This window comes from Solanum dulcamara, chromosome 2 (assembly GCF_947179165.1).
Source record: "Solanum dulcamara chromosome 2, daSolDulc1.2, whole genome shotgun sequence".
NCBI classification, from domain to species: Eukaryota; Viridiplantae; Streptophyta; class Magnoliopsida; order Solanales; family Solanaceae; genus Solanum; species Solanum dulcamara.
The window spans coordinates 24,236,129-24,253,363 of record NC_077238.1 but is presented as its reverse complement, the minus strand read 5'-3'; the positions used below and the strand labels follow the sequence as shown (position 1 = coordinate 24,253,363).

Below are 17,235 nucleotides of genomic sequence, written 5' to 3'. Positions count from 1 at the left end.
ATGCATGTATCTATATCTTGCAAAGTAAATGTGATGTGAAAGGTAATTTTGAAAACTAAAATAAAGGCACGTAATTAGATCCCAAATTAGTGAGATATTGTATTGTTTGCTCATATATAAAAGAGTAGAACTGACACAAGGATCAGATGTGTGCGGAAATGGAAAATAATTCATCAAAGTTGGGACTATTGTAAATGTTAATTTTATTTGTTCGTTAAAAAAAATCAAACAAAATATCATATGTGTATTATGAGGTAATTACTATTGGAACTCTATCTTAAAACCTTTCAAAGAAATAATGCCAGCACATGTTGTTACTATATTTACTTAGCTGGCTGCTTCCCAATCTTTCAGTTCGTCCAATAGGACCTACATATTCATAACACTATAAGTACAAGGGACAATGGAAAAAGAGAATCAAGATAGGAAAATATTAAAGTGAAGAATGAAGTCATAACATTGTGGGATACCTGTATAAAAGTTATTACAGTTTAGTGCAATTTACATGTCCCGAGTAAATGATAGTTATAACTCGTAATCACTTTTTTGTCCGCACGATTAAAAGTCGAAAGTTAAATAATAACCATTGATAAGCGCTCCCTCCATTACCTTCAAGACTGCTCTCGAGACATCAAGTACCAAAAAATTACCCTTTTGTAATTATGGAACATTTCCAGATGCAGAGAGAATCTTACGAGTCCAAAGCCAGCAGCCTTGTACTATGTATTTTGCTACATTTATCTTGTGAGAAGAATATTAAATACCAACATTACTGCATCATCAATTAGCAGTTAAGACTTTTGGGGTCTTTAATGGTAGACAAAGTAAACTTTTAGGCATTGATGCTTGTATTTTATTCTAATTAATAATTTTCTTGGTTATGTTATTGAAATATGTATTAACTATTTAATATTCAATCAATTAGATGTTTCGTAACATTTTTATTTATATTTAGTGTAAGAATAAAATGGTAACGCAACTTTGCACTTTAGAACTTTTCAACTTGATTTAATGTAGAGAATTTAAGCTATGATGCTGGTAATTCTTCAGCTCCAAAAACCTTCTTCCTCTGTTTTTGTTTCTTATTTCTTGTCTAAAAGCTTTGATAACTCACCCTCAATATCAACCTAGGTTAACAGAATCAAAATCATTATCTTTTACTATATTATCAGCCTCCTGTTTTTCACCTAGGTTGACAGTCTCATCATCATTAGTAAGAAAATCAGTAGGTTCCTCATTGTCAAGTAAAGATTCATTCCATACATGATTGACAAATAGTTTATAAGTGTCCTCATGTTTTGAGTTTCTAATTAGGTCTAGGAGATACAGGTTAGATTTAACTAGGTGGAATTCTTTAGTCAATTATGTTAAAAAAACCCAATAGTTGTATACTCTGATTCTTTAGTATAATATAGAAATTCTAATATAGAAAAGTGGTTCTTATCCTATATACATGAGTCCTGCCACACAGTTTCCAAGATAAATAAGAATAAGGTTCCCCATGGTGAATTTTGATAAATATGATTTCCTCCATGATCAATTATTAGATAACCCTGCAAAATATCAAATAAAGCAAAGTAACAAAATATACTCGTATAATCCACCCAATAGCTAAAAAACACAATTTTAGTGCACATTTTCTGGGATGGTAAAAGAAATATTTAGGAAAGAGACGAAATATTCTCAAACCACAAACCCACAAATGGAAACATTAAAACTCCCAACTTTCTAAACTCAGTTTCGGAAATGATTGATAAAATTAAGCTAAAAACATTAAAAAACCCTAACTTACATAAAGAAGTTCTTCAAGATGAAAGCACGAAGCACACCTTTCTTCTTCGACTTGAACCGGTGTGAACTGAATCGTTAGAGGGAATGAGGGGTTGGGGAGAGAGAAATGTTATGTTTAACAACTAGGGTTTTTGCCCTTTTATTCAATTAATAATGTTTTTAAGGGGATACTACCTGAAAGGCTTAATATACATGGGAAGTGTTGAATTGCGAAGTCGTCTACATTAGGTGCGCTTATTAAAATGCGTCAGAAACTTAATCCAAAGCATAAAAAACAATGCTTAAGTGGCTCAAATATTGGATGGTCAATATGCTTAATAGGTACCAGATTTAGTTGAGATGTTTATGTGAATTATGTGATTAATTTTAAGGGACCTCCGATAACTTATGCCTTTAAATTAAAATCAAATAGAATATATTGTGGCAAAAACTTGACAATGCTACCAGAATTTTAAGTTGTATATACATACTATCATGTGCAACATTTTTTATAGAAATGAGAATCTAAGTTCTTAAATAAGGTATGATCTGACAATGCTACTAGCATTTAAGCTATTAAGGCTAGAACTTTTTCGTTGTTTTCTCATCACTTGCACTCTATGGGAATTTCAAATGATCAACTAAATAGACAAATAAATTGAAAAGAAAGGAAGAGCAGGGTGCAAGTTAGAAACAAACGGAAAAAAAAACTACTGCCCTTGAAAAAGTATTCAGCGAAGAAACTGTTGAATTTTAGAAAAATTAAATTACACCAGCCAAGCTACATTAGAGAATCAAATGGTGGAGAATGATCCATATTTGACCTGCGGCTATCCATTTTTTCAGCGGGTTATATGAATATAATCCATATTTGACCCGATTCAAATAAATTAGTTTCTACAACTCTACTGTCCCTATCCTATATTGTTTCTTTGCAGCAGTTGAAGCTTAGTAAAACATTACACGCAAGTGGTAATAAAGAAAATTGGTTCAATTGTGCAGATGCCTCACCAAAGCTACCGAGGCCAAGGCTACTGGAGTACAACTAGTTACTGCTAGAAGAGGAAATAGTTCCTAGAGAGTGGTAAAGTAGTAGCCGGGGGGCACGTAAGGATTGTTCCATCTGCAGTCACTGTGTATGTCTCGGGATCCACTTTGATGTCAGGCAGTGCATCATTGAGCTTCATATCTAGTTTACTGATATTTCTCACATTGGTTACAGCCTCAACCCTCTTGTTTAGTCCATATGAATCTTTTATTCCAGCATCCCGAGCTGCCTGTTACATATAGAGTAGTAAGTGCACATTTTGTAGAACTATCCCCGATTCATCGGTGCATTTTTGTGTAGCTGCAGAGCTTATGTCCAGCAAAGCTACCAAAAAGGACATCCTTAAAATTTGAATAGTCCCAACGTCAACTTCTATATAGTTTAAGAACTGTGGACTGACAATGTATAATTATTTTACACCATCAAGGTTAAGTTCTAAAGTAGCTATTCGTATTAAGTCTAAAATTGTAACCTGGAAAATAAAGTAAATAACCTTTTGGAACAGGTTATACTGATAGTGCAGACAACCTTTACACTGTTAGTGTATATAAAGTAAATCCCAACTCCTAAATATATACTCCCTCCATCTCATTTAAGTTGTTATATTGCGTTTTTTGAAAGTTAATTTGACTAAATTTAAAGTTAAATTATATTAGTTTAATTCAATATTATAAAGTAAAAAATTAAATATTCAAAAACTATACAAAAAGTACTATAAGTTACATTTTTTTCATATCAATATGATAAAAAATATACATCTTAAAATATTGATCAAAATTCATATAGTTTAACTCTCAAAAAAAAAATCATGACAACTAAAATGGGACGGATAGAATAATAAAAAACGTCCATACACTTTTGGGGCTGAGTCTTTATCGGGGTATGTGTGAGAGAGAGAAAGAGATACATGCCTTGCTGACAAAAGCAATCGAATTAGTACTTGCAGCCTTGGATAATGCTCCAAACATAGGCCTCATTAATACCTGCGACAACTTGTACTTCAGAAGTGAAAATATAGATAACTCTGCCTTGAAGGTGATAACAAAACCGAATAAGGGTTTAATTGGCAGAGGCTATTAGTAAAACATAAGCTATAATTCAAGATTCACACATGAAGCCAAAAAAGTGAATTAAACTATACAGTTGTTTCAGAAACATTACTCCGATGTTGGATCTCTTGGATGCAAGAACTTAGGACTAATAGCTCTGTTACAAGCAAAAACTGTGAATTGAAAAGAGTACCAATGTAAAAAGTTACCGGTTCAGGAGTTGGGATACTAGCATTCGGGTCTCCCATATTTGACCAAGCTATTACGCCTCCTTTGATCACCATTTCTGGTTTCGCCCCGAAAAATGAGGGTTTCCACACCACAAGATCGGCTAATTTCCCTACCTGCAAGATGTCCATAAATGAAACTGTAATCTATGACAATGAGAGTTGAAGTGCTCGACTTTTCAGAGCAAAATGCCTTCAGCACTAGAATGATAAAGGATAGAATAATCACCTCTCAAGATTCTTATAGCTTTATACAATGCAAGTTTCTAGAAATTAGCTGAACTAGACGTGCTTTAATTTTTCTACCATGGTTTATATAATTGTGATTTTCACTGGGGATGTTGTTTATATTATTGTGATTTTGTTTCGAGCTAATCAAATCAACTACTTGGCTTTTTCTGTTTGATTAAAATGAGAGCTCCTGAAAACTGAATTTTTTTATCAGCCCAACTTTAATAAGGCCGGACGATACCACATTTAGATGGCCGACCCCTCCCAAACAAAGAAAAAAGAAAAGAAACCTTCATTGACTGATGACACAAAGATAAGTTTGTCCAAATCATAGCATCTGATAAAAGTCGGTCATTTCCGTTCATGCAGAATACTGATAAAATCAAAGAAAAAAATCTATCGGTAAAAAAGACTAGAAGCTTCCTTATTTTACCAAATTAAGTTACTCCAAAATTATCGCCATAGGGGAGATATTAATTTATTCTACATTTTAAAAGCCTTATAAGGGTCTCCTTCTTTATCTCAAGAAATGAGTAAACTCGGTGTACTAAAATTCTTTAATATTTGGTTGATGAGATTTGGCTTTTGCTTTATGATATGCTAAAAATGATATTAAACGTGTTTACTTTGTACTCCTTTGAGATGAATTCAACTCTATCTTTTCCTTATTTAGTCAATTGGTCCCCCCCCCCCCCCCACCCTAAACTTTACATAGACTCAGATATTAGGTTTGTATATGGATCTAACGTGGTTTACTTTGTACTCCTTCGAGATGAATTCAACTAGTTAATGTTATATGGATTTAACGTGGTTTACTCTATATTTTCCTTATTTAGTCAATTGGTCCCCCTCCCCCCCAACTTCACAGACTCAGATACTAGGTTTGTTAATGGATCTAACATGGTCATACCCAATAATTTTCAGGCATTTTGGAGTATTTTGAAGGACTTACAGAACATATATCCATACCCTTGTCATACACCTTCAATACATCTGCGTAAATGAAGAGTTCATATATCATAAGCAACCCCACCGCCTAAAAAGAAGTAAAGAAAAATTTGTCTAATTCATAGAATCACATAAGCATCTCTATAGAGAATTTGGAGTATTGAAAGTCAAAAAGGTAAAACACAGTAAGGAACTAAACAAACTCATGAGATGAACAGTGATGATAAGGACAGACCTCAACTGATCCGACATATTGAGAGATCCCATTAGCAATTGCTGGATTTATAGTGTATTTTGCGATGTATCGTTTGATCCGGAAATTGTCATTGTCTGACCCGGCAATGTCCAATGGTCCTCTAAATGACTTCATCTTGTGGGCAGTCTGCCATGTTCTACTAATCACCTGGTAAGACAAGTATCTGTTCAATATTATATCATACAGCCAAGTTTCAGAGAATGTGAAATATATCTTCATCTCAATCACATTCAGTGCCAACTCACAGCAGGTAGCTGATTACAGGCTTAACAGAAGAACCTGACCCTCCTCAGTTAATTGCTATTTTCATATTGACTAGACAACATAAATTCTCTTGTTGCAATTCGATCTCCTGTCCAATTTTTTACCCCACGGCAGACACACATATCCCTTGATAACAACAGAGTTAAACTTTAATCATATACTTCTGAATCTCTCCCTTGAGCTTTTAAGAAGATGGCACTCAAGTTATTATTATGATTTTATGGAGGATGGCACAAGATGTACAAAGGAGATAAAGCAATTTTAGAGTCTTTTCAAGTGTTATGAGATGGAAAACTAAAGAAAATAGTTTTGGAGAGCTGGAAGGAGATATCAGTATGGTGCTGTCTCTCCTTCAGACCAAACTACTTGCAGCTTGTAAGTTCCTAGCACAAGGGCAATTGTAGTTTCCCGTCAAAATCTGGCAACTGCAGGGCGTTAGGTCTAGGATATGACCTACTCAATTACTTTCTTTTTTTATATTCCACCTCCAAGAAATAACAATAGCCAGAAAAGAAATTAATTATACTATATATTTGATGGATACCTCTAGTTCTTCATTTATTTTTCCTCAGCTTAATTAGGTTCCGGACTTCCGGTACATGGGATTGTAAGTGAAATTTTTCTTACAAAAAGTTCTCTTATATGCACTTTCAGCTGAATCATGACATGAGCCTATTATATCCTAAGTTGTGCGGATTCTTCACTTTCGGTGCTACACCCTTGTCGGATTTTCCAAAAATACACTATTTTTGGAGAATCCGACATGTGTCCATTGCCATTTTTGAAGAATCCGAGAAACATAGATGATATCAACTAACAAGTAATAAAGGACAGATATGGCTTTCCTGGGAAGCCCTAATCATAATAGCAGGATACATACTATAACCTAATGTTGACATGTTCCACCATCTTACATAAAAGCTTAAGCTATTAAAAAGAGTACATTTTTATTTATCTAATTATGTCTTCACCACACCGCCTCACGTGTGGGCTTGATTGTTTGGAACTTAGGATGATCTAAGCAAGTGGAAATTCTTTTTGATAGTGGTAGCAGTGAGACACAAACCTAGGACTACCTACTTTGGTACCATAATAAAGTGGACCTTGGGTCTAACACAATCCCCAAAACTAGCTCAAGAGGTGAGGATTGTCTAAGACCACACAAGGAGACAACAACTCATTTCATCTACCAAAGTGAGACACTTAGCATCCCCTCCCAACCAAGACTGGACATTTGGAGCGTAGACAACATAATATAGGGCAATATTGGGCAAGCTATAAATAGAAATACTCTAATATCATGTGAAATAGAAAAGAAGCTCTATTGACTTGATTAACAGTGTACAAGAGGTGCTCCTTATATAGGAGTCTTAGGCTACATTAAATGGCGTAGGTAAGCAATTTCTATGCTAAAAGGTAAGTAAATATTCTATAATTAGATTTAGAATATCCTAGTGTATCCTACAGAATATTCTATATGATTTTCCTTATATGATACGATGAATCTCGACACATATTCACTTAATATTCAAACAACATAAATAGAACACTGAGTTATTGTAGGTAGACGTTCAGAACGTCGATGTACAACTGCATACTGCAGTATGCGGATGTGATTATACAAATACAAGACATACTGTTTACCGACCCTTAACAGAGGATATTCTGAAAAAACTAATAATTGGTTGAGTTTGCCTGCAACATCATATAATTGGTTAAGTTTGCCTGCAATATGATGTTTCTCAATCAAAAATTCTAATAGGAAATTAGACTACTGAAAACCTCTCCAATTCGACCCATGGCTTGTGAATCAGAAGATATAATACTAATTGCTCCCATATCATGTAAAATGTCTTCTGCAGCAATCGTTTCAGCCCGAATCCGAGATTCAGCAAAGGCTACATCCTCTCGGACGTCCTTGTTAAGATGATGGCATACCATCTGCAAGTAGAGGTATCAGGAATATATACTGTTCAGGAGCATAGAAACTTCACCTTATTATAAGCTTCTCTTACCAGCATGTCAAGGTGCTCGTCCACAGTATTCAACGTGAATGGACGTGTTGGATTGGTTGATGAGGGAATTACATTCTTTACACCACAAACTTTGATTATATCTGGAGCATGTCCACCACCAGCACCTTCACTGCAGAATACATGTAAAAGATACAAAATAGAAGAATTCTGTTCATTGATCTTATAGGTAAGCAGCAGCGCTTTCTAATCCTTTTTTCTCAAGTCATCATTCTTGGCTCTCTATCTCTTCTTTTTCCTATTTTCCTTCAGAGTTGGAGGGAGAAGATATGTAAGTGTTTACCTGTGATATGTATGTATGGTGCGACCTTTAAAAGCAGCAATTGTATGCTCAACAAATCCAGATTCGTTCAAGGTGTCAGTATGGATGTTAACCTGCATTTCAGAAGTCATAATCACCTTTTAACTAGTAAAACTTGGTTAAATCAGCAAACTCAGAAAGGAACGAGCACCTGAATATCATATTGATCTGCAACAGTTAGGCACATATCTATAGCAGCAGGAGTAGTTCCCCAGTCCTCATGAAGCTTCAGGCCCATTGCTCCAGCTTTGATTATTTCATGTAGGCCATCAGCCTTGGAACTGTTACCCTGCAATGACGGGCGTTCCCAGGATTGTCAAGGTAAGCACCACTATCTTTAACACAACCATGCCAATTACTAGCTACAAATTTTGGCGTGCAAATCTATTAAAGAGGGAGGGGGTGCAATGGCACCTACACACCAAGGTCAAAACCAAACAAATAAATCAACTAAAGTGGCACTAAAATTAATAAGAGCCCCTTAGGTGTCACTGGCGAAATGCTCTATATATGTTGTTTTTTTATGCTATATTTTTCCCATCAAGATTCTGAGTTCGAATCCAGCTTGCCACAATTCTTGAATTTTTTTTGTTTTTCTAGGACATTTTTAACCATGGAATTTGTTCAACTCAAAAACGTAAAAGAATAAGGTGCATCATTGTAGGCGTGAGGATTCAGATCCAGCTTTCAAAGCACACAGGCCGGGGCCTAGACCAGTGCCCCCAAACAGCATTCATAATTTAGGGTGCCCAAGAGCTAATATAGACCGTATATAAGGTATATGCACTTGTATATATAAAGAATTTCTGCGGTTAACAGGTGCCGGTGACCCCCTTAATCCCAATGTAGGTCTGCCTCTACCAACAATACAATTGCGCAAAGAAATAAATGCACCAGAACATACACTCCACATTGTTTTCAGAAGAAACATCTTATGGACTTCAAGTTGAAAATCACCAATGTATTACACTACACAAATCAGCATAAAATTATCTATTTATGCCCAACACAGTGAACACAGAAACAAAGGTCTTTTGTTCCAATTTGTTGGTCCCAATAGTAGCAAAAAGGGTGAGGATATCTGGTTCTGTCTCTGTGAAGTGCCAGGTTATGCCACTTGAGCTTACAAGCAAGTGAAACAAGGTTCGGAAATCTGAAGCTACACACAGTCACCCTGTTGCAGTAGATCCCAGAAAATAAGCATATTTTTTTCATCAGTAAAACAAGAGAGCAAATAAATTTACTTTTCCAGTGAAACCAAAATTTAGGGGAATTTCGTCTGTTGACTGCAACATCAATTCCATGTGCACATGGCCTGGTGTACAAGTGGTTGCACGTGTCCCATGAGCAGGCCCTGTACCACCTCCCACCATCGTAGTGATTCCTACAAGAGCCGTAAAGAAGGAAACATGACAAGAAGTTAAACACAGACCAGTAATCTATCACTTCACTCCTCTTTCCTAAAACACAATAGATTAAGTTTGTCTTACATAAAATTAAGCCACTTATAGAACTATACAAGGCAAGCTTAAGACTCAGCCTGTTGGGAAAACAGCTCATATAAAGCCTCCTCTACTTCAGCTTGCAGATCTGATTGCCCATATGAAAAAATGATCCTTATTGCATCCGAATGCTTGTGGTTCCGTCAATATTAAGTCAGTTAAAAAAATCAGTTTATGGATGGACTGCCAAAACAACGGATTACTAACTCTTTTTCATAATTAGCTTAGATCCAAAAGTAGAGCATCACCCACCCAACATCATCCAACATTTAATCTCATACTTAGAATGACCAATAAGCATGTACACTACATCCCAGCATATGTACATTTTTCATTGCAGATGAATAATAACTTTCAGCTGCCAAAATCTTTGAGGCCTCTTCTGAAGGTGAGTTGAGACCATATCACACAGAATAGAAAGGGATAGGAAAAAAAAAGTAACAATATTCTCCAACATTCGATCAAATTGAATCTCCAGAAGAACACCAAACACTAGAGAAAATATGCTCAGTTTGATAGTGATCATACCTCCCAAAGACAGGAGTTAAATACATAAATTTGGAACACTACAAGAGCATGGGGTATCCTATTGTTTACAGATCTAGCTAGACACAGTTGTTGCATAAACATTCTACAAAAACGTAAAAACAAAAGAATGTATTAGCAATTTTCAAAGGGAATTCTAAAAATACAATATAAATAATAAAATTTACCACTTGATATTGCCTCATATGCCAGTTGAGGGCATATAAAGTGCACATGACAATCTATAGCTCCTGCTGTTACAATCATTCCTGTGCCTGCAATAACCTCAGTGTTAACCTGAAAGATCACGAGTCATTAGCTTCACCTACTAGTGACTTCAGGCAACTTATCATCATAACATTCCAGACTTACACCAATTATCGCATCACTATCCATGACATCTGGGTTACCTGCCTTACAAAGGGAAACAATACGACCATCTTTAATTCCAATATCACACTTGAAAATTCCTGTATAGTCAATCACTACAGCATTTGTTATAACAGTATCCAAACAATCTGCTGAAGGATATCCACATGCCTGACCCATTCCATCTCTTAGAACTTTTCCACCCCCAAACACGCACTCATCACCAAAGATACCAAAGTCTTTCTCAATTTCAGCAAATAGGTCAGTGTCACCCAGACGTATTCTGTCTCCAGTAGTGGGGCCAAACATGTTGGCATATGCCTCATGAGTCATCGAAAATGAAAAGCAAGATTCTTCTCCTACAACACCTTCCCTGCAAAATACTTTTCAAGCTAAGATATCCCTTTTCTCGCAGCTACATTAATTAAGCAACTCAATCAAGTAATCCAAAATTATCAGGGAAGTTCCGAGAGAAAAAACTAATGTAACAATACTACTAGACCTTGGATTTGGCTCTGCCAAATGACCAAATCCACCTTCACTCAGAGCTCCCATTACTGTCATAACTTTTGCATCGTCAACTGGACAATCAGCAATTGCATTGCCTCCTCTGATCACTTGTTTGCCACTAATCCTAATAAGAACAACGCTTCTTGTTTCTCCTGGCTAAAAAGTGATGAACATTTGTCAATTCCAATCATAAGCCAGCAGAAATTGAAGAGAAATGTCAAATTTGATTAACATGTTTGAGCACCAGTACTTCACAAGATAAAGGACATGACTGGAGATGAGCAAATATAAAAGCATCTAAGCATGGAAAGGTGACTGCATAATTTATGCACGCTATTGCATCTTTAACCTGTACTGGAAATGGAAGTACATCCAATGACAAGAATCTTCTCCAATTACTCTCAGACGATACTGTTAATTTTCTGTCAATCAAATATTTGACAAGCTCTGTGTTCAATATTGATGCCCTTTTGGTCTACTTTAACCTGGGGTATCATGTCAATTCATCGTTCTTCATCAAGGAGCTTTTTAGGTCCAAATCACAAATTTGATGAAACCATAACATACACTAGCTTTATAGGCATATCTCAGGTACATGCTCTATAAAAGGTAGGTAGCCTATTTTTACAGGTATCTTTCTACACAAATTTACTATGTGGAGCCATTAGCTTCGTAAAGATATGGCACTTGGGCCTAACTTAACCCCAAAAACTAGCTCATGAAGAAAGGACTATTCAAGTTCATATAACAGACCACTAGTCCATTTCCTAACCAATGTGAGGCTCTAACCCACTCTAACACCCCCTTCACGCCAAGACCCAACTGGACTGTGGAAAACATAACATTGGGGACCAAACATGGAAGGACTTGGCTTAGATACCATGTAAGATATGGTACTCGGGCCTAACTCTACTCCAAAAACTAGCTCATGAGGGAAAGAATTGCCCAAGTCCATATAAGTAGATCAGCGGTCCATTTCCCAACCAATGTGGGACCCTAACCCACTCTAGCGAGCTCATTTACTCTATATTTAGATGCTTAATCACAAACAAGACAAGTGACGTGACTCCAGTACACATCCCTTTTTTCTGTTTAGTGTTCCTGATAAAGCAATATGTCCACAATGCATTAATCTCTCCCACAAATCAATGCCCAAGCCAATTCAGGAAACCCCTAATTCAGAACCAAGCTCAAGAAGCATGGTTGTATGTAACTCCACTATTCCACATAAATTTCTAACCACCCATATTAAAAAGTGAATACTACAGGCAGAGAGATTTTCAGAAAGAAAGATATGTGTTTGTTGCTTTTGCAACACTTTTCCCATCCTTGCAAAAGCAATATACATGTCCCGAAGATGCATGTTGTGGAGATGAGATTGTTGAGATGGATGTGGGCATACTAGGAGTGACAAGATTAGGAATAAGGTTATTTGAGAGAAGATGGGAGTGGCCGCTATGGCGGACAAGATGAAGGAAGTGACACTGAGATGATTTGGGCATGTGCAGAGGAGGTGCGCTAACGCCCCAGTGAGGAGGTGCGAGAGGTTGGATGTAGGGGGTAGGCGGAGGGGTAGGGTTAGGCCGAAAAAGCATTGGGGAGAGGTGATTAGACAGGACATTGTGTTGGTTCATATTACCGAGGAAATGACTTTAGATAGGACGGAGTGGAGATCGCGTGTTAAGGTAGAAGGCTAGTAGGGGTAGAGTATTGTCTTGCCTTGCGAAGGTTTAGTGCCTGTTGTAGGACTAGTCGTGTCCTTGAAGTTCTTGTCATATGTTGTTTATTATATTTCGATTATCACATTATTTTCTTGTTGTTATTGTTTCTCCCTTGACTTTACAATGATTTTCTTTTTAACCATTGCTTTCTTCAGTGTTTTCTTCTTCTGTTATTTGGGTTTGATACACTTAAGCCGAGAGTCATTCGAAAACAACCTCTCTACCTCCATGAGGTAGTAGTAAGGTCTGCGTACATTTTATCCTCCTAGACCCCACTTTGTGAAATTTCATTCGGTATGGTGTTGTTGTTGCAAAAGCAAGACATAGATGAAGTAAAGTGCTGCTTCAAAGCTAAAAGGATCAGAAGTCTTACTTCAAATCTCGTGGCTGCTCCTGCAGGTATATTTAGACGCATGCCATATGCTCTCATTCGATCAAATATCAAGGATGGATTGACCTCGATAAAGTGATAGTGGCTGCCAACCTGGAAATATTATAGTACAGTTACCTCTTTTCTGCATTTTTCATTTCAAATAGGAAAGATCGGGAGCTTCAGATTGACTCATTAGAAATTACATTCAAGACAGTCAATCCCATTTTATATCTGGCTACTGAATGTACTACATCTCTAAGAGAGAAGCATGCTCATGCAGTTGGAACAGGAAAAGCACGTGATCCAGGTGTTAGCAACTTACAGTCACCTAATAAGCAGAAAACTTAACAAATTATGTCAAATAATATGAAAGTTGTTTCAGCAACATATGTAGCATCACTACACTAGCTATGTCCCCTTCTACACTTTAGTAAGTCATGCAGGATACCTTCAGCACAACTCAGAATCTAGCAGGTAACTCAAATATTTCTCTCCCAGGGTCAAGTAGCAGAATGCATTAAAGCATAAAGGAGGGAAGAAATTCAATAAAGACAAGCACCTGAATTGGTCTGTCACCTTTATTAGTGACTTTGAGAATTACTGCCTTTCTTTGAGGATTAAGGACAATAAGTCCACCTCCAAAGCACATCTGTCCAGGAATTGTTCTATCTTCTATAACCGGAAACTTGTCCTCAGGAGGAACTGCAAAATGATACCTTTCAAACAATGTGAAAGTAGAGATTCTTATCGAATACAATTCACTTCCAGAACAGCATGATGCTAAATATACTCCTGAAATTACCAGAGTTCAGTAGCTAATGACAAAACTTACTCAGAGACTACAAAGTGTAGCTCAAATGAAGCCTCTACAAGTACATAGGTTAAAGTATCATATGGGTCTAAAAAGGATCAGGATATTTATTTGCAAGAAGTACCACTAAATTTCTGCATACAGCAGGAGGGAAATTCTTAGTCCAGTAAGAATCATTCTAGATGACAGGCAGGCCCTTCCAAACCTTGTCATGAGAGACAGAACGGGTTCAGCGGGAGAATTTTAGCGGGATGAGCTAGTGAATAGAAACACTAAGGTTAGGGCAGAATACCGACCAAATTCAAGTAGAAATGAGCTCTGGGCAATTGATCTACAACTTAACTTTTGAAATTTGGAAATTCAAATCAATGATAGGCCATGTGAGTCAGCAAGCATCAAACTCAATTTAGGGGACCTTATACAAGTGAAATAATGCTTCCACAAAATTCGATCTCTAGTCAAATAATGTTTGCAAAACAATTTATGGACAAAGAATACATCTTCCATAAGATTTATTTCTATAGCGAAGAGTGAAACCACACTTCTTGCAAATGAAAGAAAATTACAGTTGAAGATACTAAAAACAGTATGTGAGATGATTACCAGGAAGGAAAGAACCGTGCAGAGCTAGATCCAGATTTCCGTTTTCACATGCTATAGGGTCATGGATGGTGATTAATTTTGTTCCATCTGGAAAGGTCCCCTCTACCTAAATTACATTACCACTGAATAGTCACCAGCTACCTTGAACTGCAGATGAACATGAAAACAAGAATCACCAGAGACAGAGAAAATGGGACATCTGTAGTACCTGAACACAATCCAACAGATGAGGAACAGTTGGAAGAACTTGTCTCCTGACAACAAAAAAGTTAATTTTAAGCCCATTGATCTTCGTCAAAAGCATGCAGTCATTCAAATAATTATATTCTTTGAAGCATTTCAGTCCACTCATATTGATTTCACCTATGTTCGATTAACATGCACAGTTCTCATGATGCTCTCTTTACATCATCCCCTTTTACTAATTGATTCCCTTCTTCCATTTTCTAGGTGAATGACTTTTTCATTACTGGTGCGCAGGAAGTCATATTTTTTTACCAAGAAATTTACACCCAAAACAAACCTTCTTGCAAGTAGTCACACTTAACAATATGAATGCTGATGCATAAGATACTACTATGCTCAAATTGTTCTATTTACTGGGTCACTTCACGCTGTTTTCTTTCTTAGATGGACAGGTGGAATATTTAAGTGTTTTTCTCGTCTGATGACATCTCTATAAAATAGTGAAAACAATGGAATCAGCCTGTTCGCAAACTGTTATCCAATTTATTGTTTTTTGAAACTGGTACTATTGAACTGTTTTCTCCAATTAATAATAAACTCTTCTTTACATAGTAAGGGTTGCATTAATCTCATAGAAGATCATTAAACTACATAATATACAGTCATGTGAAGTGTACCTTCCCAGTAATTGTCTCCCGATGTCCATCAACTCAGCCACACTCTTATCTCCATCACGGACAAATTCCAAGACCTAATAAGACATGATTGCAGATAAGCTTCCAAAAGTATGTTACAGGTTTTTTATACATAATCAGCATATAGAATAATAGATGAATCATATAGTGCCCACATGTTCAGAAAGTAAACCCAAGTTCAACTAAAAGTCTAGAACCTTTACCATTGGATTAACAAAGAAAAGTAACCGAATCAATCAATCATTCAACTATACCTCAATCCCATTGAGATCGGCTCTGTAAATTCCCATTTCATTCTGTTTGGTTCACGTTTTCTCTTCGAATACAAAATAACCCAAATAAAAATTGGAAATAACACAAGTGACTTTTTTCTATCAACTATACTCAATCCTCTATTCAAATTCAGTATCATTCAAGTCGAAACATAAAAAAGTGTTAGGATTATAGGATACCTGAGTTGCAATAAGAGCAACGGCTTCAGCATAGTTAAGAGGCTGAGCTCGGGCAAGACGCTTCTGAGCAAGATAACCAGCATTATGGAGCATCAATTTCTCAATTTCTCTTGGAACCAACTTCATTTTTCCACTCACAAATCAATAGCAGCAGCTCCCAAGACGAACAATAACAAAAGCACACGAGGAAGCCATTGACCGGTTGATTAAAAAAACAAAGAAAAAACTAAAGAGAAAAGATTTTTAATAAATAATTATCCAACTATATTTTTTATTTATTATCATTTATAATAATACATAATAATATTATGATATATCTGTCAATTATGCATTCAATATAAATATATTATAAGTGTTTTAAAATATATTATACTTGTTTGATAAGAAATTGATACAATGTATTATAAGTTTATAGTGTGTGATAAATATATTATCTATTAATAAAGTTTGTATTATATGAGTTTTATAAATTATTCTCGCTAATATGTATTAAAATTATATTAAAACTGTATTATAAGTGTCTAGTGAAAAAAAAATTATTGCTATAAATGGTAAATATTTTCTTAATATAGTATAATTTTTGAAGGGGAAATAATTGCAACTACTTGAATAACTGTTCTGTTTCTCTCAATGTTTACCCTGATATTTCGTTAATATGTTTTTATTATTTGAGCTACTTTAGTGGAAAGTTTTTAGGCGAAAATGACTTTGAGAAAACTTTATATATTTCATTACTCATCATTTGTTGTGTCATGATAGAACTTCTAAAAATAATTTTACTTTTAGAGGGTTTATAATTAAGGTTCTTCAAAATCTAGTATAAAATTGATCAATTATGAGAAGCACTACTAGACGATATTGCATGAGCAAGGGTGGAGCTAGAGCCATTCAAGGGTGGTCAGGTGAACACCCTTCGGCGGAAAATTACATCACGTGTATAGGTCAAATTCTGAGTTAGACGGATATATAAATGTTGAATACCTTTGGCATAAGCTCTTCCTTTGGCTTAATAGTATTTAAGATTGTTCATTATCAACCAACAATTCCCAGGTTTGAACCTTGCTAAGTGCACAATATTTCTTATTTTATTTTGAAGCCTATCACAACCTCAAATGGTGAAAAACACAAATTGGCCGACATTGTTTTATCTTCTTTTTAAAAAAAAAGAATTGATGGGGTGATTCGTGTTTCGCATAAAGCTAAACACATTTTTTCAATTAGTATTTCGCTTTATACACAATAATTCATATATTTTTATTGTATAAAATCAATGCATCAGAAAGAAAAAAAACTCGATTGTTGTATTTGATAGTAACAAATGTTGGAATTGTTCTTGGTACAATTGTTAAGTTAAACATAAA

At 35.8% G+C, this 17,235-nt stretch overlaps 1 protein-coding gene across 5 annotated transcripts; it reads right to left on the bottom strand.

Annotated features, from left to right (window-relative positions):
* Positions 1-2,498: 2,498 nt before the first annotated feature.
* LOC129880462 (urease) lies at positions 2,499-16,070 on the bottom strand. 5 transcript variants are annotated; one of them, XM_055954494.1, is made up of 18 exons: positions 15,875-16,070; positions 15,405-15,478; positions 14,750-14,795; positions 14,542-14,647; positions 13,687-13,829; positions 13,128-13,238; positions 11,026-11,189; positions 10,527-10,896; positions 10,343-10,451; positions 9,372-9,511; positions 8,279-8,416; positions 8,110-8,201; positions 7,809-7,938; positions 7,576-7,734; positions 5,509-5,676; positions 4,077-4,211; positions 3,726-3,801; positions 2,499-3,043 (listed from the first exon to the last, which is right to left on the bottom strand). In XM_055954494.1, the coding sequence occupies exons 1-18, from the start codon at positions 15,998-16,000 to the stop codon at positions 2,826-2,828; spliced, it is 2,505 nt and encodes an 834-aa protein (XP_055810469.1). In that variant the 5' UTR covers positions 16,001-16,070; the 3' UTR covers positions 2,499-2,825. The 5 variants fall into 5 exon arrangements, with proteins under 5 accessions (XP_055810469.1, XP_055810471.1, XP_055810470.1 ...); XM_055954498.1 differs by lacking the exons at positions 2,499-3,043; positions 3,726-3,801 and adding an exon at positions 5,278-5,318 and having other exon boundaries at positions 4,074-4,211; XM_055954499.1 differs by lacking the exons at positions 2,499-3,043; positions 3,726-3,801 and adding an exon at positions 5,295-5,318 and having other exon boundaries at positions 4,074-4,211.
* Between the last annotated feature and the right edge of the window lie 1,165 nt (positions 16,071-17,235).

Coding starts and splice junctions, on each gene's coding strand:
- LOC129880462 (XM_055954494.1), bottom strand. CDS start 16,000: ATGAAGTTGGTTCCAAGAGAAATTGAGAAATTGATGCTCCATAATGCT. Junction 10,897..11,025: donor TTGGCAGAGCCAAATCCAAG/GTCTAGTAGTAT, acceptor AGTATTTTGCAG/GGAAGGTGTTGTAGGAGAAG. Junction 9,512..10,342: donor ATATGAGGCAATATCAAGTG/GTAAATTTTATT, acceptor CGGCTCTTGTAG/GAATCACTACGATGGTGGGA.